The sequence below is a fragment of the Gracilinanus agilis genome, chromosome 4 (assembly GCF_016433145.1).
Source record: "Gracilinanus agilis isolate LMUSP501 chromosome 4, AgileGrace, whole genome shotgun sequence".
NCBI classification, from domain to species: domain Eukaryota; kingdom Metazoa; phylum Chordata; class Mammalia; order Didelphimorphia; family Didelphidae; genus Gracilinanus; species Gracilinanus agilis.
In genome coordinates this window covers 6,142,749-6,166,130 of record NC_058133.1, presented here as the reverse complement: position 1 = coordinate 6,166,130, position 23,382 = coordinate 6,142,749, and the positions used below count along the sequence as shown (strand labels likewise).

At 42.6% G+C, this 23,382-nt stretch overlaps 1 protein-coding gene across 1 annotated transcript in view; it reads right to left on the bottom strand.

The window, feature by feature from the left end:
- Window positions 1-23,382, bottom strand: part of NEGR1 (neuronal growth regulator 1) — a 1,016,240-nt gene that overhangs the window by 203,696 nt on the left and 789,162 nt on the right. Inside the window, exon 5 of the mRNA XM_044672722.1 lies at window positions 13,224-13,344. Coding sequence (XP_044528657.1) covers window positions 13,224-13,344 — 121 coding nt within the window. The remainder of the gene's footprint in view (window positions 1-13,223; window positions 13,345-23,382) is intronic.

The following is a 23,382-nucleotide window of genomic DNA, read 5'->3' as shown; positions in this document are numbered from 1 at the left end:
GGGGGGGGGGGGGGGGCAAAATGAGGAACACACAAGAAGGATAAGAGTTGGAAAGCAGCGCAATTAGGTTTTATATCATGAAGAAAAAAAAAACTACCAAGAAACAAATAGTCAAATAAAAGTTTCCATTACTTAGAGCTCTACAATGGAGAAAGGGCAACATCAAGGGACAGTGGAGCTCCTGGGAAGCTAGGTGGAGCACTGGATAGAGCTCTGGTCCTGGAGTCCAGAAAATCTGGTCTCAGACACTAGCTTTGTGACTCTGGACAAGTCACTTAATCCAGTTTGCCTCAGTTTCCTCATGTGTACAATGAGCCGGAGAAGGAAATGGCAAACCATTTGGTTATCTTTTCCAAGAAAACCCCAAATGCGGTCATAAAGAGTAAGACGCAACTGAGCCAACTGAACAACTATCTCAGATACTTGCTAGCAGTGTGAACTTTGGTAAGTCACTTAAATTTTCTCAGCCTCAATATACACATTTGAAAAATAATACCTTCCTTAAATATGTAAAAATGGCATCTTAACTCCCAGAGGATCCAATGAAATGAGCAGAGTGAGAAAATAATTTAGATGATAACAACAGCAAACAAATTGAAGAACTGTAAGATTTGTGATTACGCAGGATTCATTCCACGATTTTAGAGGATTGATGCCGAAGCGTACTACTCACCTCGTGGCAGATTTAGGATACAAAAGGAGATGTATTTTGAGATATAGTCCATGAGGGATTCCCTCCCATTTGTTGCGAGGAATCGGTTTTTCTTTTCTTTCTCTCTTTTTTTTTTTCCATTTGGGTGGGGGTTAGAAGGAGGAAAATTAGTTTTCTGTTCACTGTTTGTTGTTGTTGTTCATCTGAGAGGTGGGGATGCTCCAGATGGGGAATGTTGGGCCCATTTTTAGTTGATGTCACTGTATTGAATAGTGTTGCTCAGTGGTTTCAGCTGGTCCTAGGAGGCTTCTCAAAGAGTGGCGCTAATGTCCAAATGTTTGTACTGTAAAAACCCAACACATCAATAAAAACTGATTTAAAAAAAAAAAAAAAAGATCAAATGAAGGAACAGGAAATCCTCTGCATGCCTTAAAGTGCTCCTAAATACAGCTACAGCGAGCCTGTCAGAATGAATGGGAATAATGGCGGAATCGGTGGTAAGTTTTGAGCGCTCCATTCCGGAGCCTGGGAGGAGCACACAGACAGGATGCTCGGGGCCAGGCTGTCCTGGACAGGTGAGATCTCTGTGGCCATTGGCCGGCCTCCCGATGGCCCTGATCTTCAGCTAGAAAGCTACAGAGACAGGCATCCCCGTGAAGCAGAGAGAGCCAGGAGACCTCCATGCAATTCTGGCTAGTGACCCAGAGCAGCTGGGGGGTCCTGGGGGAGCTCCCCAAGAGGAGACGCTGGCTGGAAGAGTTTCTTCAGCTGAGAGCTCCTGCCTCAGACCTCGCCGTAGACCCCTCCTAAGCCAGAGGTAGGTTTCTACCGGAGGCAGCTGAACAAAGGAAATCTGCAGCCCCCGTTATAGAATGAGCCTCATACACTCTGCATGTGCGTGTGCGCATGTGTGTCGTGTGTGTGTCTTGTGTGTCTATCTACGCCTCCCAAGCGCCTTGATCAGTGGAGGTGCCATGTTGGGGATGGCGGCAGTCACAACTTATTAGCCAGGACGCCTTAGAGCAGGGGCCAGGGCGGGGCCTTTCCCTTGGTCCTGGCCCCAAGGGGAAGGGAAGGGCCGGTGGGCATCGCATCCAGCCACTGCCCTCAGACCCTCCTCTAGGAACACTTTGGCTGCAGCCAAAGAAATACATCATGTGCTGGCCAGTGTCCGGGCTGCCCAACAGCAGGTGGTAAATGGATGCCTCTTGTCCAAGGGCTGACCTTACTGCGGGGGGTGGGGAGAGGCTCATTACAAGCGGGCTGGCCAGCAGAGGATGTATTCCTTTGGCCACAGCAACTCCTAAAAGCAGTTCCTGCAGGGAAGAGGCTGTCCCACTTGTCTCGGCATCCCCAGCACACAGCCCAGGACTTGGCCCCTGATGGGCAGGTCTTTCATGAATGATGGTTGACTGATTGGTGTAGGATGGATACATGGCAGTGGACGAGAACGAGGGTGCCAAGCAGGGAAAATGGGCTCAGAGAACAAATAAATGTGAATGTAAACAAATAGTCAAATGACTTCTAGAGAGTCACATCAACATTAATATCCCACCTTCCCCACTAGTTCTCAAGGGGCTTATTTTGTGTGTGTTTGTGTGTGTGTGTGTGTGTGTGTGTGTCTATGAGGTTATACAGACTTTCCATCATTTTTCTTCCCTCAGGTACAAGTCAATTCCTTTAGAGTTTTTCATTCATTCTTTTTTCAGGAGTTCTTTTAACATTCCCGATGGCTCTTGTTCTAGAGCTGAGGTGACTCTGGGGGAGGGTACGGGGGAAGAAGAGGAGGGCAAAAGGAGGGTGAGGAAAAAATGAAGGAAGGAGCAAGAGTAAGGGGAAACTGAGGTAGGCGAGGAGAGTTAGGAGATGTGGATGAGGGAGGAGGGAGAGAGGAGAGGAGAGGCAGAGGGAGGGAGGAGAGGGAGAAGGACACAGGAAGAACAATTCTTCATTAAAAGAGAGCATGAAGCATTGAAATAATTGGCCCTTTGCCCAAAAGCGAGTGGAGTAAATAAAGCATTGTGTTCCAGGCTGAGAGCAGTTATATTCATCACGAGTAATCAGAAGTAGCATCTTCCCAGGCCCAGGCTTGGATGTGTATAAAGACACTGAAATCCACCCAGGCAGGCAAATGGTAGCAAGCTCTGATCTCGCCCCAGCTTGGTGATTACATCCTCACCCAGAAACAGGAACCCAACATTTTTAGCGTAGTTCCTCCGACATCAGCATAGCAGAGTGCAGGTTAGTTGATGTTTGAAAGCCCAATTCTCTAGGGAAATTGTCAGCTCTTTTTCCAGCAGGTTGCCATTTTGTCTCTCACGCGATTGGATTTGCTAAAAGGCGCTCTGATGACCCAGGACGTTAGAGAACGAGCTTTGTTATTTTCTCCGAGAGAATTATTTGGTCATTTTGTCTTTCTGCCATCCTAGAATCTTTGCTTTAGAAGCAACGTAGCACTTCATCTAGCCCAATGGCCTCCCCAATTCAGGAACTCCCCTGGTCATAGGCTGAAAACTCCCAGTGATGGAGGCTCCTCCAAGGCAGCCCAGCCCATTGGGATGACGGTCACCCTCTTGGAACGTATTAAGGAGAAATCTGTGTCAGCAGGCAATCACTGACTCAGTTGTTCTGGTGGGCATGTAACTAAATGGGACATCCTAAGGCCAGACAGGGACAGACTCTGTGTTTGAGTCACTTACAATTTAAAGGGAGAAAAGACCCAAATCCAAACAACAAACACAGAGGAGATGAAATCTGAGCAAGGAGGAGGCATGGAGGGGCCTGGGGGACTCCTGTCCACTGGACACCGACAAACTGGGAAGAGAAGAGAAACCCTGAATCTGATGTTGAAAGAAGGGCAGGATCTAGACAGGTGGAGATCAGGGTGGCATCTACTCCAGGAAGGGCATGCGGAAAAGCTGGCAGATCAAGAGAGATGGGCTAAAGAACCACAACAATAATAGGCAGCATCTATGGGTGCTTTAGGGTTTGCAAAGCACTATATATAAACACAGATATAGAGACCATACACACACACACACACACACACACACACACACACACACACACACACTCACACACACATATTTATGTACTGGGTGTTATTGGTATCCCATTTTAGAAATGTGGAAACTGGGGTAGGAAGGGCTGTCAAGTAAGCATCTGAGACAGGACTCAGAAGCTCAGGGCTTCGTGCCTATGGGCCCAACATTCTGTGTCATTTAGCTACCAGAGGACAGACAAGAACCCAGTTTGACTTGAATTGAGGTGAACTGAATAGCATCGATAAAGTTGGGAAAAACCAAAACAAACCAAATTCCAAGATGGTGGTTGAAAGCCTTGAATGTCATCCTGAGAGGCTGACACTCTTGTTTATGTCTCACAATGGCAGAGGTGTATGAGGTTCCAGAACGTTCTCAGAGCGCCTGCCCTACACTGTCTCCCTTGAGCCTTCCAATCCCTCTAGGATGTGAGGACACTGCGTTGTGTTGTCGTTATTGTAGGGACATTTTGGTGGTGTCTGACTCTTTGTGACCCCAATGGGGGTTTTCTTGGCTAAGATACTTGAATAGTTTGCCATCTCATTTTACAGATGAGGAAATGGAGGCAGAGTAAAGTGACTTGCTCAGGGTCAGCTAGTACGCATTGGACACCATATTTAAACTCAGGTCTTCCTGACTTTGGTTTAGAGTTTTTTCCATTGTGCCCCCTAGCTGCCCCCTATATTCATTTTACAGATCATCAATAAAACCCTGGAAATCCAGCACAACTCCCTTATTTTTTAAATCATTATCTTCTAACTTGGAATCAACTCTGTATTGATTCCAAGATAGAAGAGTTGTAAAGGCTAGGCTAGGCAATAGAGGTTAAGTGACTTGCTCAAGGTCACACAGCTAGGAAGGGATTGAAGCTAGATCTGAACCCAGTACTTCCTGTCTCTAGGCCTGGCTCTCAAGCCACCGAGCAACCCAGCTGTCCCTAACTCCTTTATTTTCCAATGGAAAAAAAAAAGACAGAGAGAGGAAGAGGTCATGGTATACATGTGGGGTTCAAACTCAACGTGTCCTTCATGTCAGTCAATCAACATTTCAGGTAAGCCTTGAAGAAAGGCAAAGGATGGCCTCTATCCTGGAGGCACTTACATCTCCTGGGGCAGAGTCCCCAAATGGCCAGAATTGCCTCTTCTCCTATGGGACAATGGGGTGTGCAGTGGTCAAGGTGAATTTTATTGCAGAAGAAGCATCTGCCAAAAGCAGCCAGTTAGGAAGATGACTTAGGAAATGGCTCCAGGGATGGCCTGGAGATGGCATAGATTGGAGCAAGACCAGTTAGGAGACTTTTATAGCATTCTAAGGGACAAACTAGCAGGACCTGAACTAGGTAGGTTCCTCCGCAGAGAAGACAAGGACAGGCAGCTTTGTGGATTTGGTATGGAGAGGAGGAGTTAGTGACTACCGGGATGGGAGGCGTGAGGAGGAACAGGGAAGACTCAGAGATGACTCTCAGGCTCTCAAGTTGGATGTGTCTAGAGGGTGGGAGGGAGGATCAGGAATACAACAGAGAAGTGGTCGCCCTCTGGAGCCATGCAAGGTTACTCGAAGTCCAATCAGTCCTTCATCCAGATAATTCCTTTCAAATATCTGAATCAGTCCTTCTGCTTTTTATCCAATTTGTTGTTTGTTTCTAATTTGACCATTCTTTCTCTGATCTCTCACTCCCTGGAGTTACCTTCTTCTGCTTCCTCCAAATGCCTTGAATTCTCCAATGTCCTAGCTTTAGGTGGTGGCATTTTAAAAACTAACTGGTGGTGGGCAGCTACATCATTCAGTGAATTGAAAGACCAGAAAGGGGTCCTGGATTCAAATCTGGCCTCACACACTTCCCAGCTGTATTGTCCTGAGCAAGTCACCTAACCCCTATTGCCAAACCTCCCCCCAAAACAACAGCAACAACAACACAACAACCAAAACCTAACTGGTGGACTTGATGGCCATCCTTATTTTATTTAATCTGATTTGTTTTCCTGCCGTTGCCCAAGATTGATGAGAATTATTTTAAAAATATTGTTCCGTTCCATTGGTCAGCTTCCCTGTTTCAGTTCTACCCCAAATTTGACAAACATTCCATGTTTCTCTTACATCCAAATAAATCATAAATGACGAACATTTTGAAGTAGTCACTGCCAAAGCCCTGGCAGGAAGAGGACCCACATCCATCAGGAACGCTAAACCGTAGGGCACCCGATGTACTGGAGGGAATCAGTGCCAGGCAGCCAAGTACTGGTTCTATATTTAGAGTTTATCTTAAGTGTCTGGCACAAATGCATCTTCTCTAATCTCACCTTGACCACTTGGTCAGCTGCTCCACCATCATCCTTTTATTCTTTCTTGATTGACATTCTTAGTGATTGGCTCTAAACCTCCATCTCAAGCCTCTTCTATCTGCCTCAGTCTTGAGCAAATGACCTCTTCTCCTGCTTAATAGAGGAAACCAAGGACATCTCTCTGGAAGCCCCTGAGCTCCACTACGTCATACCTCACCCCCCTCCCTTGCCTTTTTACCCATCCATTTCTTCTTCATTTCAATGTCTAAGAAACAGGTGATCCTCCTCCAAATGGCATGTATTAAATGTTTAATGATTGATTTTATGAGAGAAAATTGTACTCATGATACAGTTTTAAGTTTAATCTGCATTACTAACATTTTGTCCATCCCTTTCTTAAGACCAGCTAATCAACAACCACAACAACAACAAAATAAATTAAGCCCCAATTTATAGACTATTCTCATTTCAGAGGTGTTTACACTAAAAAATTAACAATCTGCTCTCCTAAAATAATTTAAGCTGGATTCAGCATCCTCCTGCTTTTTCTTTTTTTTTTTTTTAAACATCTTAAAATCAATGCTAAGTATTGGTTCCAAGGCACAAGAATGCTAGACTCCCAAGGGCTCAGAAACGGGGGTTAAGTAACTTCCACTGAGTCACTCAGCCAGGAGGGTATGGGTCGAACTTGAACCCAGATCCTCTTTTCTCCAGGTCTGGCTCTCTATCCATGGAGCCACTTAGCTGGCCCATACCCTTGCTCTTCTCCTTGCCAACATTATCTCTCTATTCCACATATTTATTCTTATTTCCCTTTTCTTTTGAGATAATGCTTCCATTTCCTGTTCCTACTGAGATCATTCTGTATGCCCCTTTCTCTTTTCTCTCTTCTTCTCTTCCTCTTTTCTCACCCTGAAGCTATTTCTTCCCCTTCTCTCTTTCTCTGATTACTCTATTTCTGTCTGGAACTCTAGTTCCTGAAGAAGCCCAGGAGAGCCATCCTCACTCATCTCCTGGATCCCCTCTGGATCCCCTGCCTTAGCCATATCAGTCCCCTTGGAATTCTCCTTCCCCTCCTTCCTTTCAGGGGTTATTTGAGCCGGGTGGGGGGGGACTGCCTTTTGGCTAGTTAGTTTTTGCTTCTTTTTTGATCCCCCAAGAGTTTAGCCAAAGGCAGTAAATTCCTAATTTATGTTTCTCCCCTATTTCTCCTTTATGTTTCCTTCTCTTCCCACTCTCCCCATGCCCTTTCTCCTCTATCCCCCTCTCTGTGTCCTTCTCCTGGTCTCTCCCTCACCTCTTCTCTTTCCCAACCAACTAGCTTCTTTAGTGATGCTTATTTTATTTTTGTTAAGTCTCTTTTGTTATGTCTGACTCTTCTTCACCCCATTTGGAATTTTCCTGGCAGAGATACTTGAGTGGTTTCCCATTTCATTCTCCAGTTCATTTTATAGATGAGGAAACTGAGGCAAATGGCATTAAGTGACTTTTCCAGGGTCATACAGCTTGCAAAAGTCTAAAACCAGATTTGAGCTCAGGAAGGTGAGCCTTCCTTCATCTACTGGACTAGCTAGCTGCTTATCAGAGATACTTATAATCCCAAGGAAGACTCTCAGTCCTTAAAACCAGACCAGCAGCAAAGCAGCTATACCTCATGCAGCCACTTGCCCAAACTTGGTTTCTCTCCTATCTCACCGTCCTCCCTTCCTTCTGCCTCTTGACTTGCTCATCCCCTTTCCTTAAGCATCTCCGTTGCCACCGGTCCTAAACCTGACCTCCCTGGAGTCCGTGGGCCTCCCTCCTCCAAGCACCTCGCATTCACATCTGTATCTGTGGAATATCTTAGGAGGGGGATGAGCAGAGCCGGGGGGACCAACACTCCCTCCATCAATCAAGGAACAGGTAGGAAGGCCCTCCTCTGGGCTGGACCCATTTATGTGCACCTAAAAGGCACAGAGGAGATTTCAGTGCAGAGTCTTTCTTGGGTTTCTTGGTCCCTCCCCCATTTGGGCTGCCATTTTGCCTGCTGAGCTTATTTGCTCATTTGCTTAGCTGGGCCCAAACAGAGCCCCCCAGATCGTCACTAGACAGCTGATTTGTCACAAGGGCTTTGCCTTCTTTTCTCTTTTTAATGGGGAGGGGAGTGACAGAAAGAAAATAAATGTTTGCTCATCGGAAAAAAATCCCAAACAATCTTCCCTAAAGACGATGAACAACCCCCATATGCCCTCTTTCAGAATCTGCCCGACTCTCCCAGGCATCTTTTCCCACGTACCTGGTAGACAAATTGGCCCAGCTAATCCAGTCCCCGTCTTAAGCCAAAGGTGACGCTGCCAGTGTTAATAAAAAGGAAAAGAAAATTCCTGCCTTGCGCCCAACTTGGCACTTCCCCTTGCAATGATAATTGCTTAAAAGAAGACTTGCATTTCCCAGGGATGTTTGCATTTCAGGCCTGAGGAAGAAGGCTCAATCAACATTTTCCCTTAGAATTATAATTACTACAAAAATGATTTTCCTAAACAAACACCAATTACTTTTGGAAAGAGAAGAGTAAATTTAAACACAATTCTTCAAACTCTTCTGGGTGTTGAGATACCAGACTGACAGATTGCTGCGAAGGAACCTTAGGAGGCTGGGTGAGTGGGAAAAATAGCGGAGATGAGCTTCAAGGGAGATATGTATAAAGAAATACATTTGGCGGAAAAATAAATCAGGCTGTGATTTCAGGATGGTTATCTACAAGCTGTCAGTTATTATGCAAGAAGAGAAGCCTCTTCCTTCTCGTAGATGGTTCGCAGGAAAACAAAACCCAGACCAAAGCCCAAACCCAGTGCTCTGGGCCTCTTAAGCCTCAAGGAATTACCTTCGGACTGGAAAAGGATTGAACAGGGATGGTTAATGACCACTTGGTGGCCAGGATAAGGAGATAGTCTGTAAGTAGCTTCCCTTGGGTAAGGCCATGTTTAAAGAGGATTTCTATGAGCTAAGAGTGATATGGTAAGAACTGACATAATTAACTCCATTTAATTTTGTATTCTCCATTTTTGCTCGTTATGACCCCTGCATGGAGTACAAGACTAGTTTACGATGAACGGCCGATTTTGTTCAGTGTCTTTTTTTTTCTCTTCTAATTGCAACTAAAATTTAATTGCTACAAAAGAAGGATTTCATCAGCCCAAGGACAGAGAATCTCCTTCTTTATCTTGTCTCTCAAGTGATCTACAGTCTCCGCAACTAGCTGTACTAACAAGGACATATTCTTTCTCTATCTCCTGTAACTAATAATTTACATTCTTTTTTAACAAGAAAACTTTTTTTTTCCTTTGAATAACCAGCTACACTGTAATGAGAGGCCATTTTTTCTTTCTTTGCCTCATGTAATGTATATATATATTACTAGCCAAATTGTAAGAGTTAACATGCCCACCAATTGCTGAATGAGAAAGCTGAAATATTTCTTTTTCTGCCTTGTGGCAGTGGCTAGTTGGACTGTCCATAAGGAAAATCATCCAAAAGGAGCCAACATTGTTAAGATATGGACATTATCACTGCGCTAAGCATTCTACAAATGTTATCAAATTTGATGCATTTGGGGAAAATTGATTGATGACTTCAAGTTGCTTTGGAGCAGATGAGCTCCCTATATCCGTGTTGGCGAAGATGTGGCACGTGTGCCGAGTGCTGGAGAAGGCTGTTCCCTTCTCCCTCTCCACCACACCTGAGGACATTTTTTGCATGTCCTACCCATCTGTCCAGCAGCCCAATGGGAGTACTTCCTCCCTCCTCTCTCTGGGGTAATGAGGGGGGGGGGGGCTCACAGGAGGCTTGAAGGTGCCGTTTGGGCATGTGATCTCTTAAAGGTTTGCCAATGCTGCCCTATATCCTTGATTATTGAAATAACTGGAAGACGAGATTGTTGAGCCACCATTGATATTGGGAGAGATGGAAGAGGCGTGGCAGGAGTGGTGAAGGGCAAATATCTTGATTTTCAAAGAACTGAAGAGAAGAGAGTCTATAGACTCTAAACTTTCCTCCAATTTCTGGTAGGCTTCCAAAGTTTGTTATTTTATGTACGGTTAGTGAATTTCTAGGTAAAGAACTGAAAATGACAAAGATCTAGAATTGTCTCAGTATTGTGCTGGTTCATCTATTGCTTCATTGTGAAAAGGCTATGTTAGCCAAAGTTTTATTTTCTTTTTCTTTAATACAAGTACTAGATTTGTTGTTCAGAGGAATATTATAGCTAGACTTTACTAGAATTTAGCAAGGTAGTAGAATGTTGTCTGTTATTCTTGAGGAAAAGCTGGAAATTAAATGGATTTGGAAGTGGGTGAATGGCCAAACTAAAGCCAAGTCATTACCATTTAGATGGCGCATTACAAAGGTTGACTGCAGTGATGAGCCCCTTGTATCTGTCAAGAGATTTTCCTCTTCACTCAGTTTTCCAATGTGTTAATGCTTTCTTCCAACTTTATGCTATCCAAAAATTTGACAAATATGCCACCCATGTCTTGTTAAAGGAACTGATTAAAAAAGAAGTTCAGTTGTACAGGGTTAGGCATGTTGTGGAGAGGACTGTCTTTCATGTAGGGGTAGAGGGGATGGTCTCTGAGGACTCTTCCAACGCTGAAACTCTAAAAATAATGGGACTTTGGCTTGATTTGCTAAGCAAGTATAAGAGAAGCATCCTGTACCCTTAGATCTCATTATTATAGAGCTCTAGATTTTGAGATTTAATCAGTCAATCAGACATATGAACTAAATGGGAACAACTCCCTTGAATCAATGTGCCAATCAAAGACTTTATACTAGGTGCAAAAAGTCTATGATTGATTTAGAAATCCTAAAAGCCATTGAAAGAAATGAAATGAGCTCACACTGGAAATAGGTTCATATTGAGTGGGATGATTTACTTGTGCCCCATTGCTTTGATGAAAAAAGAAGATCAATTTGGATTCATGGCTTTCAAGGCTGGCAGCAGAGAAGAAGGAATGGCAACCTCAAGAGCTGAGCTAGAAAGAATTGGCAGTATAGACAAAAGGATTAAAGAAATGGAGGACTGAGTGTGTCAAAGGAAGATGAGACTGAGAAAGGCTTTTAATCTTATAGCCATTTTCAAGCAGAAGTCTTGGGCTAGTCACCAGTTGTCCTCACTTTTCAAGGACTGGGGAGATTTCCAAGGAAAGTTCTGTTCTTTCCCCAATTGCTCCTCCAACTGCCGATCTCTTAAAAGACACTGGAACAAACTTGGCTGGATTCTTTGAAATGCTTCTGGTAATCTGTAATTTGTCTCCCCCTGACAAAAGGTCAAGGGTCATATAGAAATAAATGCATATTTAGATGAAGGCAGAGAGTCAAACCACATCTTCCTAATTGGGGTCTTTGAGCAATTATGATTCTATTCTTAAATTTTCATTTAATATGAAGTCCCCAAAGGAGTAGAAATATGACCGAGGGGAACCTGAGGGGATATTGTAGTGTATCTTAGCTTAAAACCAGCAGTTTCTTATAACAGTGTAGTTTATTCTCTTTCCACAGAGGAAGGAGGGAGCAAAGGAAGATACTGGCTGTCGCTGGTCATCGGCACTTTCCAGAGCGATGCTTGCTTGCTTCTACTGGGTTCACAATACTAAAAACTTGAATGGAGATGAGAAGTGAGGTGGGGAAGAGAACATCTCAGGATTATAAAAAGAGGTAGATTTAAGCCAAGTAGGACTAAGGTAGTCCTGTGAATGGACACTTCCTTCTGCCAACATATTTTATTGTAGCAAAACATGATCCAAACTTTTGGTATTACAATTATCTCAATTCCTTTGGGTCCAGAGAAAGGATGCTATGACTCAGGGAGGACTAGTGGAATTTCTGAATCTTCAGGGATATGGTGATAAGCCCACCTCATTCTTGGAAGGAGGAAGATGGAAAAGATGGCTCTGGAAACTGATCATGGAGACAGTACCGTCCCTCATTATTTCATTAATGTATCAAACTACCACGTTACTTCCTTCATTCCAAGCCAAATGGGAGTTACTTACAGATAGGCTTTTTTTTTTTTTTTTTTTTTTTTTACTTTTGTCTTTGTATCTCCAGCACCCAGTTCAGTGTCTGATCTAAAGTAAGCACTCTATAAATACTCAGTGGATCCACTTAACTTGAGTACTCTTCAAAAAACATCCCTTGATTCTACTATCCGTGGCAAATGTGTGAATAAGAAGGACCATGGGTTTATCTTCACATGTCAAATTGATCCTTGCTTCATTTGCTCACTTCCCTACAATGCCAATGCATATCCACCCAGGCAAAGTCAAGAAAGCGATAAAAAAAGTGATGACAACTATATAAATGAAGAGGGCCACAAAATAATCATCTGTAATGATTTCCTTTTATCCTCTATATATCTTGTTGGTATGTAGCTCTTTGCATTTTTCTCCCCTTTGTAGAATATTGCACTTATATTCAGAATGTTTTTCCCCCCTTCTTCCTCTTTTTTTTCCTTTAAAAATATTCTTTGTCATATGGTGAAATTTTTTGGGATGGGTGGTCCAAGGGCATTTGGACAAATAAAAAACATCAACAACAATGAATTTTTAAAAGTTAAGGGTATTGTGTATTATTTTATTTGAAGTTCTGCTTTTTATTTCTTTCCTGATCCTCTCAATTGAAAGCTTCCTCCTATCTTAATTATACTAAATTCATTTGAATTCATTTTCATTTATTTCTTTGCATTTATGTTTATTCTGCATACATATAGATGCATTCATTTCTGGTGTTAGAATTTAAGTGTTCTGAGAACGTGGTGCTTAATAAATGCTTAGTAGTAGTAGCTTTAATATTAACAGTAATGCTAGCAGCAATGCAATGATCCAAGACATTTCTGAGGAACTTATGAGAAAGAACACTATGCACATCCAGAGAAAGAACTGTGGGAGCGGAAATGCAGAGGAAAAACAACTGCTTGATCACATGGGTCAATGGGGATAGGATCAGGGATGCAGACTCTAAGTAATCACCCTGGTGCAAATATCAATAATATGGAAATAGGTCTTGATCAATGACACATGTAAAACCCAGTGGAATTGCTCATTGGCTACAGGAGGGGGGAGTGGGAAGAGGGGACGGAAAGAACATGAATCATGTAACCATGGAAATTTTTTCCTAATTCATCAATTAAACAAAATTACATATATTAACAGTAATATTAATATTTATAGCAATGTTCTCGGATCTCATTAAAACAACCAAAGGCCTTACTTCTTCTCTCCTTTGTACCACTCGAAGGCTGGAGGTGGCACACCAGCGCCTTCGCATCTTATCAGTCCGCTGCGTCCAGGGGCCACCGTACCGGATTTAATTTCCTGGATTGTGGGAGCAACTGGGGGAAGAAAAAAGAAAAGTATTTGTAAGCAACCAAATCGACTGCAGAAATATCACCCATATATATTTTTATTCTTTTTATATTCAAAGTAATCTTATACCTGATGGGCTAATACATCACATTTTCCGTGTTTTATGTTGCTAATACAAAACCAGTCATTTTCGGCAGCATTTTTCAAGTTGAACAGCAAATAGATGTTTCCTGGGAGCGCAGTGTAAAGGTAATCCATTTTCCGTCTGCCTTTGGAGGAGCGAGAGTGGGGCAGGGAGGGGAGGGTGGGAGGAGCGCCCTGGACAAGCACTTTATACCCGTCTTTCTTCTTAGGAGAAAAAAACGTGATTCTACAAATGTGTGAACACGACGAACAGTCCTAATAAAAGGAAGCCCAGGTGGACACTCTCGGGGATTATCCTCCTTAGGCCAAGGACTTACTTAGCTCGACATGTTGAGCATCTAAAAATAGCCAAGTGAGCTGGAGCTCTTGTGGATGTCTTTAGGAAATCATAAAACAACATGGGGTAGAATGTTCCATCTCTAAGGAGAAAATAGGAAGAGCGACATAAGAGCGGCATAAGCGTTCTTCTGCCAGGATGTGGTCTTTATTCTGGAGCCGATTGTTGATGGTTCATCGGATTTTGTGAAGGTTAGTACTTTGCTCCTAAATTATGCCACCTCCAAGCTTATTTTATATTTCTATTCTCCACCCTTGGGGGGGTTGAGTTATAGCTGAAATGAGGGCAGAGGGGAAGAACCCAAAGCGGGGACGGGGATCATTAAATCCCACTTTAGAAGTTGGTGAAAATGACACAGAATTGTTCATCTAAAAGGGTTGAGTCAAAAAATAAAAGTAGGATGAAAACAAATCAGAAACTGCTTTTGTATTTTCTTCAAGTGTTTCCTGTTTCTAAAAAGGCCTAAAAGCAAAGCCCCACATACTCAGTCTAATGAAAACGGTTCCCCCCAACGATTACCTTGGTGTTATTTTGCTGTTGCTTAAATACACACAAGATCAATGGGAGACTCTGCATATATCTTCTCTCCCTTTCAAACATTCAAATTCTCTAATGTATTTAGGATTTCATTACTGTTGAGTACTCTCTGCATACAGATGGTGACTGTTCCATGACTGCCCACACGGCCTTTACCTTTTTCTAAGAGTCCTCCACACATACCAGGAGCCGTTCTTGCTTTCTCTTGACATTAAGAATATACCATGGAACTAGAGGGGGGTCCTTTGCTTATGCCTCACTCTTTCCAGATGGCCAGTGGGCCCTTTTTGCCCAGTCAATTATTTGATTATAAAGTCAGAGGAAATATGACCATTTAAATCTGGAATGTAGCTCACTGGACATTTAGTAAAATCCTCCCTTATTAAATGTAGAAATTTAGGTTGTAAAAGACGAAGTTCTATGTTCAAAGTCACATAGGCAATAGGGAGTCAAAGATGGGATTTGAACCTGGATCCTCTGATTCCAGAACAGGTTTTTTTTTTTTAATAACCTGTGCTACCTTGAATATAAGGAAGCTGAGGCAAGAATCGACCTTACTTTATTTTCTCTGTCTCTCTACCCAATGCCTGACAAATATTAGGAGCTTAATGTTGTTGAATGAAGAATTGACTGATTGGTAGATGCTATCCTTTCCTTGGTTCCTCTCTTGTAATATCATCTGTGTCCTTTTTTCCGTGTTCCCATACTTTATTCTTCTTCTTTATTGTTCTCTAGGTGACTCTCAATTACAATTCTTTTTTAGATTTTAGAGTTACATGACTTCCAGAAGGATAATCTCTCTCTTTCACACATCTTTCTCCCAATCACACAAAAAGCCCATAACTTTTTTATGATTTCTAGCTATTATTGAAGATGCAATAAAAAATCTTGACAAAAGATCCATTTCAAGTTTCTATTGATAACCTGGTTAGTTTAATTACTTCATATTTGTCAAGAGTGCCATGACTCGTTATAAACAAAACCATGAAATTGAGAATATTGCCTGAAAAGCCAGGTATGATGAACTGAAATGAAAATCGAATCTACTGTTGAAAAGCACCTTATGAATGGACTATGTGCCCATAACTGGCTGAACCACAGAGCGAATGAACGAAAGAAGGCACAAAAAAACAAGTGCCAGAGACTCTGCTAAATGCTGGCGATAAAAAAGAAAGACAAAGGAGGAAAAGGAGAGGAAACACTAAAGGTGTTAAGTGGGTAAATGGGTAGATTTTGTACACAGGTTGGAAATGGAAGGTGAGAGGCAGTGAAGAATCCAGGATGTCTCCTAGGTTGTGAGTCTGAGGGACTGGGAAGAGGGTGTCATCCTCTCCAGGCAGAGGGAGGAGAGATGGGAAAGGTAGTGAGTTCTGGTTTGGACATGTTGAGTTTCAGATGTCTAATAAATGAAAGCCAATTGGAGATGAGAGACTAGAGAAGACTAAGGATGTGAAAGTTGGGTCCCTGGATGGGGATCATCAGCAAAGAGGCAATGGCTAATCCATGGTTGCCGATGAGGAGAAGGCAACAGGAGAAGCCTGGAGACATCACCTGCTTGGCTCAGAATAGGTGTAGTGGAGACAACACCTCATCCATGGACTCAGCCAAATTTCAGTGGGAACTTGGCAAGGCCAATGCTTTGTAGCACATGCTTTTTGTCAGCCTACCCATTTCTGGAACAGAAGTGAAGGATGAGAGGGTGTGAGCCCAGAGTTCAGGAAGAAACACTTTGAAACTTCTGTTCTTGCTATATCTTCAAAGTAAACATCCCTTTGTAAGAGCTAATTTATGTTAATTGTCTAAATGGTACTCAGGTGCTCAAATTACTAGATGATATTAATGATATAAGCTGGATACCAAACAGGAACGTGATTGGCACTGGGGAGAACACATCAGAATGGGGACTGGAGCAGAAGACCTGGGAGAAATCCTGTGAGTGCCTTCGGGGGGCACCTTAAAACCCTTCCAGATGAAATATCTAACCATAAGTCTTTCTCTGGGAGACCAACCCATCTTATGCAAATGAATTAAAATGTTACAGAAAACAAATTAAAGATTCTGTTTTAGAAAAATGGTCTGAAACACTAATATTTTAGAGGCCAGCAGAAGCCTGAGGGCATTTAGCAGGGCCATGAGAGATGAGGGGGGTAGGGGAGATGCAGCATTAAAAAAAGCAGAGCAATCATTGAAGGTGATTGATACCTAACATGAAATTGTGATCAATCAACCAATAAGCATTTGCTAATCACTCACTATGTGCTAGATCTATACTAGATATTGGGGATAGGGAGAAAAACATAAAGAACTCCCTGCCCTCAAAGAGCTTAAATTCTAAGGGAGAAACAGCATATTCTCTGAAGACAAAGATAACTTGGGATAGGAAGGCACCAGCAGCTAATGGGGGCCTAGCAACACAGCCTGGATTACATGATGTAAACAAATGGAAGGGTTGAATTTCCAAATTCCAAAGAGATTCTTCTACATGTTTTTTTTTTCCATGGGTTGAGTACCAGGCCCTATTCCTGACCTGCCATCGGACCAGGAATATGGTTGCAGAAGCTTGCAAGGAGGAAGATATAATTTGGTTGGCATTGGTCTGTGCGCAGGAAAGTCAACATACTATTAAGGTTAAGTTAAAGAAAAAATAGATTCCAATCCTTTACCCTATAGGATCAGAACTTGCTTTTTCCTTATTTTGTTCAATTGTCCCTGCTGGAAAAGAGACTCAGAGAAGGTTCTCCAGAATGTTGGGTGAAGCCATCATCTGCCATGTTGACTTGAATCATGCAGGCAGAGATGGAAGGGATGGGCTACCCTTGGCAATCACTTATCTAACATAGTGTCTGTCATGTAGAATGGGCTGAATAGAAGGTTATGAGGCTATAGATTGACTACTTTATTTCATTTTTGGAGAGAGTGTTCCTACCAGAGATCATGGATCCATCACTACCACGTCAACATATGACTTTGAGTAGTTGCTAAGATAATCAAATATTGATAAATTTTGTTCATTGTTTTGTGATGCATCTCTATTCATTTATTCCATATCCTGTAAGATGAACCCTAGCCTAGATAAATTAAACTTCAGCTGCAATAGTTAAACATATATTTAGAATAATGGAAATATAAGTTTCATATTATAAATATGTTGGAGACTAATTGAATTGTTTAATATAGCATGTATTCATAATATGATATATATTTATATACATAATGTATGTCTATTATTATATATGTGTTATGCATTTCTATTAGTCAAAACATATTTTTCCAAGGACATGATTATTAATAAAATGTATTAAACCAAGACTCTGAGAACCCACTTGGTTTTCTACCAAAATTATTTGTAGTTCAAAAGGTAGCTTTAAGACATGAACCCAACCCACGAGGAAGCACAGATGGCAAATCTTAGCCCATATACATATTAGTTGTGTGACCTTGGAAAAGTTATTTAATCTCTCTCTCTCTCTCTGTCTCTCTCTGTCTCTCTCTGTCTCTCTCTGTCTCTCTCTGTCTCTCTCTNTCTCTCTGTCTCTCTCTGTCTCTCTCTGTCTCTCTCTGTCTCTCTCTGTCTCTCTCTCTCTCTCTCTCTCTCTCTCTGTAAAATGATGGCCCTTCCAGTCCTAAATCTGCTTTCCATTTACAAATGCCCTTCTTCTTCTCTTCCAGGCCATACAATCCTTCCCCCGACAGCACTAGAGCCACAGAGAAGGGACTGGTCAAGCATCAGCAACTCAGGAGGTCAGTGGCATCTTTTAGATCAGGCTGTAGGATGCTCAAAGGTCCAATTTGGGTGCCCCTTGGTATGTGAGAAATGAGCTCTACATGGTATAGCACTAAGGGAATTTCGTGGGTACAATGGACTCAAGTTCATCAGAATATTATTAGGCAGATGTGCTGAAAATAGCAAAACAGATGTTGGGCTGAGCCAGCAATGAAAGGGTCCATGAGAAGTATTTAACACCTGTGTGATTAGCTCTTCATAAAAGAGGATCCTTCTTTTTCATTTGCTCAGTGGGATTATTTCCTTTCATTGTTAAGCCAGTCATTTCAGGATGGAGATAATTAAGGGTTCTTCAGCCAAAACTCCAGGCTCTGCAGGTGCTAGCTTTGACTTGGCACCCAGTAAGCCCAATCCAGATGCAGAGATTTTTTTTTGATCCCTGACAATAGTCAGGAAGACCATCTTCCCCTTTTTGTCTGCTGTATAAAGTCCGGGGAGCGGAGAAGGCACACATCTGAAGACCCTCCACCAGCCTTGTGTAGTAGTGATCATAGCAACGAATCCCTCATCATCCTCTGATAGCCAAGACAAGCTAACAGCAATAACAAAACCCCTTTATTTGGGTGTCAGGAATCTGCCGCCTCTAAGACAGCTGGTTTGAGTTTCATTTTCAGTGGTTTGTGATTTCACATCATTGTATTTGAAGATTTTATTTCAGGTGGCTAAGTTTTGGCCCCACGAATCAGGCAGAGAGCCCAGTGGGGAGGGTCTTGGGAGAAAAATACTACCCTCACTGATCTAAAGCAAAAGGTCTTTTGCCAAAAAGAAGTGCATTTACTTAAGGTTTGGATGGGGTGCATGCAATTATCTCTATCCAGAATAGATGCTGGAAAATGAGCATTTCTTAGTATCTGGCTGTGGGTGATTTCTTCAGGGTGGAGGATTCTCAGCTGGGAAACCTCTTGAACTCAAGAGAATCAAAAACTTGACAAGGAAGTATTGAGCACCTTCTATCTACCCAAGCTGTGCCAGGAGCTGGACATAAAAGGAGAAGACAGAGATTCAGATCAGCGACCAAGAATTGCTGAGATGTTTAGGGGACACAGAGGATGGGAGACTTGCCCAGAGCCCCATCAGCTGCATATGCCAGAGGCAGGACTTCAGCTCGCTTTTTCCTGACTCTAAGGGGAGCCTCTCTTCATCCATGACACCATCCTACCATCATAGCCACTTAGTATGTGCCCCTTTGGCCAGCACGCTTCATGATGAAGCCTTTCCTTGTAGCTCCCCACCTCCAGCTGCAAGTCCTCAGTATATCAAACTGTCTTGTATTTAATTCTATAATTGTATTTGCTCAATTTTCATTTATGCAGGATATCTTTCTGTGTGTTTGTTTTCTCTGTTAAAATGTAAACTCCTTATGAATGGGGATCATTTAATTCTAGGAAAATACCCAGCACATAGTAGGTGCTTGATAAATATTCTTGATTAATTTGTTGGTTGACTTTTCACATGATCATAGAACTGGGCCTAGATATCTCCTTGGAGGACATCCATTGGTTACACAACTAATCTTACAGAGCTAGAAGGAGATTTTGAGCTCAGAAAGCCAGTATTCATTGGGGATGATATTGATGATTTAATAAACTCTTTGCTTTTGGGAACTGTATGGAAGAAAACAACAACAACAGCAACATGTTGGCTCCATGCAGGATGGGGGCATCTTGTCTATCTCTCAGAATGAACCACTTGCTCAATTATAAGGGAAGATGAAAGAATTCTGTACTGTGGCATCATTTCGCCCTTAGAGACGTACTGAGTGTTATCTCAAAACACCCATTGGGGGACCAGCCAAATGGAGGAAGTCAGGCTGCTAAAAAGCCAAACTCCCAAACTCTATGGAGGGACATTCCTTGTTTTCCAAACACTTGACCATAAATGTTCTGGCACTGAACCAACTGAGCCAATTTTAAAGAGGAGGCTGAGATTGTAGGGAATTGTTGGGAAATGTCAAGTTGTCTTTATATGACCAATTCCACCAAAGTGATGATCAGTCCTCCTCAGAGTACTTTCCACATAACAAAAATCTTTAGCTGGGACACTGCATTTGAGCCACTTAGAAACCTGCACAGCAGCTAAGGTAGTGGCTATATACCCATTTTATGGATGTAAGACACGGAGGACAGACAGCTAATCAGTGTCTGAGGCATGTCCAGCACTCTCTCCGCTGCTCTGGCTTCCTCCAGAATTCTGGTCCTGATCCCTTAGCAGTGATTAGCATATCACAGAGTCATTCCCCTTAAAGACTAGGGAGCCATGGTGACTCTTAAGTGAAAGGACTGGAAACGGGTCTGCTGCTCTTCCTGCTTCATTAACCCCCACCAGGGTATAAGTTGATTAAAACACTCTTTCATCACTGCTCTCTGCTCTCCCAGAATTCCTTCCACACAACTGCTTTCTATAATGTTGTTAATCAAGTTAATCTCCCTTGATATGCACAGTGGTAGGTCTCCTACTTGGCTTCTCCTTGCCCTTGACAGAAGAGAATTGGGTTCAACCGTGCTAACGGAGTGTGCCTGGCATGCCTGAACCTCTGCAGTGGGTGCTGGGAAGGCAGAGCCTTGTGGAAGCTCTCCGAATGATGGGCTAGAGAAAAGCTCTCTTGTTGATGTAAGCCAATTAAATTAATCAGAAACTGAAATTGCTTTCTATCTTTTGAATGAAAAGCAATCAAGAACTGGAAACTTACTTGTAAATTTGATCTTAATGGACTTGCTCCACTTTTTAGTATCTGAGAGTACAATGGATTAAACCAAGATCTTGGAAGTCCTGCTGTGTTCCGTGGTGTGACGGAACCAGAGAAGAGTGGCTGACATTCAGGTCTGGCCCTTTTGGCAAAAGGGGATTTAGATCACAGATTCAGATTCAGATTCGCAAGGCCTGGGGAGGGTGTCTAGGAAAATCTCCCATTTTTACAGATGATAAGATGGAGGGCTTGAGGAGGAAATGACTTCTACAAGGTCAAATGGCTAGAGGCAGCACAAGTAGGGTTTAATTAAGACTGTCTGAGTACACTTTACAGGATCTGGGAAGTGTGCACAGCAGATAGAGGAGAAGAGGACTTGTTCATGGCTAGGATGGACAACACAAACAAATGGTGGGGCAGGATTTGAATAGAGGGGGTGGGGAATAGAGAGAGAGAGAGAGGGAGGGAGGGAGGGAGGGAGAGGGAGGAGAGAGAGAGAATGGAAGGAGGACATTCATACTTTGGAAAGGGGGAGTCAGTAAAGGCTCCATGAAGATGTTGGGGCTTGACCTGGAACTGAAAGAAGAGTAATTTGACAAGCCAGAAAGAACTAGGGAGTGTTAAGGAGGTGAGAAATGGAGTTTCATGGATGAAGGAAAAAGAGAAAGTCTTTTGGATTTGATGGCAGAGAAAAGGAAGTAGCTGGTTGTGTCTAGTCTGTGAATGGCTTTCATGACTGAAATGAGTTTAAAATGTTAGATTTTATCCTAAAGCAATATGGAAGAGGACATGATGTAGATGATGATGAAGCAAAGCAGACTGAAAAGAAATGGTCAGACAATTTGGAAGAGAACTAGAAGAGAGAAGGGTCCTGCAAACCCAGAGAGAAGACAGAAAGGTAGAAAAAAATGAAGACTAAGGCAAAACCATCAGATTTTGCAATTAAGATATCACTGGCAACTTTGGAGCGATCAAGGTCCTTTAAGAGATTTCTTTAGAAGCCATATTGTCAAGGGCTGATAGGAGGAACTGAAAATTTGATTGTACCCCAAGATTATACAGTGTCTTCCCAAAAGAACTAGGAGTTTAGCTGAGAAAGGGAGGAGAGACATAGCCTTAAGCAGATGGTGGGCTTTAGGGAGATAGATGATTTGATTTGTTTCATTTAAGGACCAAGAGATTTGGAAACATAGATAGCAGAAGTTAAGGAGCCAGTATATTGGGAGAGCCTAAAGATGAGAAAGAGAGAGTGCATACGTGAACAGATGTAAGTGTTAAAATTAATGGTTTGGCTAAATATATGGAAATTACAAATCTTTTATTTACAAAAGAGGTGGAAAGAGTGAAAGCATAGAAATACAAAAGGGTAGAGAAGATGTTAGCCTATCTAACTAAATATTGTTCCAGTGCTTGGCTCAGCCAGGACTTGTTAATCTTCAACCAGAATTAAACTCTCTCCAGAGACAAGAAAGGAAAGCCAGTTATACACTCACCCAAGTTCCCTCTAAGAGGCAGGTCAAGACAATGACTTGAGCTCAAGGTGACTCCTGAGGCTGATTTTCTTCTTTGAGTCAACCTTCTTCTTGAAACTGACTTCCTTCTTGGAGCGACTCTCTTCTTGGAGTCCATTCCCCAGCCTCAGAAATTCAGGGCCTTTTATAGTGGCTTCTAGTCTCCTCCCCTCTTCACAGAGGCCAATCACAGATTCAAAATAGTCTAGCACTGCCCAGGGAGATTTTTATGATGGGGTTTCCATGGACTTTAGGAAATTCTATTTTTTAAAACCCTTAACTTCTATGTATTGGTTCCTTGGTGGAAGAGTGGTAAGGGTGGGCAATGGGGGTCAAGTGACTTGCCCAGGGTCACACAGCTGGGAAGTGTCTGAGGCCAGATTTGAACCTAGGACCTCCCATCTCTAGGCCTGACTCTCAATCCACTGAGCTGCCCAGCTGCCCCCCCAGTTTTCAATTTTTTCAAAAGTAGGAATTAGAATCTAAATTCCTATTCAACTTTCAAGTCCTCTGATCTGCCAGTCCTTTGTTGTCTTGGGTGTATGGGAAAGTGCCTTGATTACCTGAAATGCCATCCCAAGGAACTACTTCATAAGATCACAGATTTAGAGGCATCTAGTCTAATTTTCAAGGGAAACTAGGTGGTACAGATCATCAGGTGTGGAATCAGGAAAACCTGAGTTCAAATCTAGCCTCAGATACTTACTAGCTGTGTGATCTATGTCAAATTACTCAACCCTGCTTGTCCTCAGTTTTCTCATCTATAAAATGAGGTGGTGTCACAAAACCACTTTGGTGTCTTTGTAAAGAAAACCACAAATGGGGTCATGAAGAGTCAGATACAAATGAAATGACTGAAAAACAATACCCTAACTTTTGCATTTTACAGAATAGTAAATTGAGGCCTAGATGGGATAAGTGATTTATAAGCAGATCCTCAGAGGTGTTCAGGAGTCTTTGAACCCTAACCTCCTCTCCTCTCCTCTCTTCTCCTCTCCTCTCCTCTTCTCTCCTCTTCTTTTCTTCTCTCTCTCTTCCATTCTTCCTTCCTTCCTTCTTTCCTTC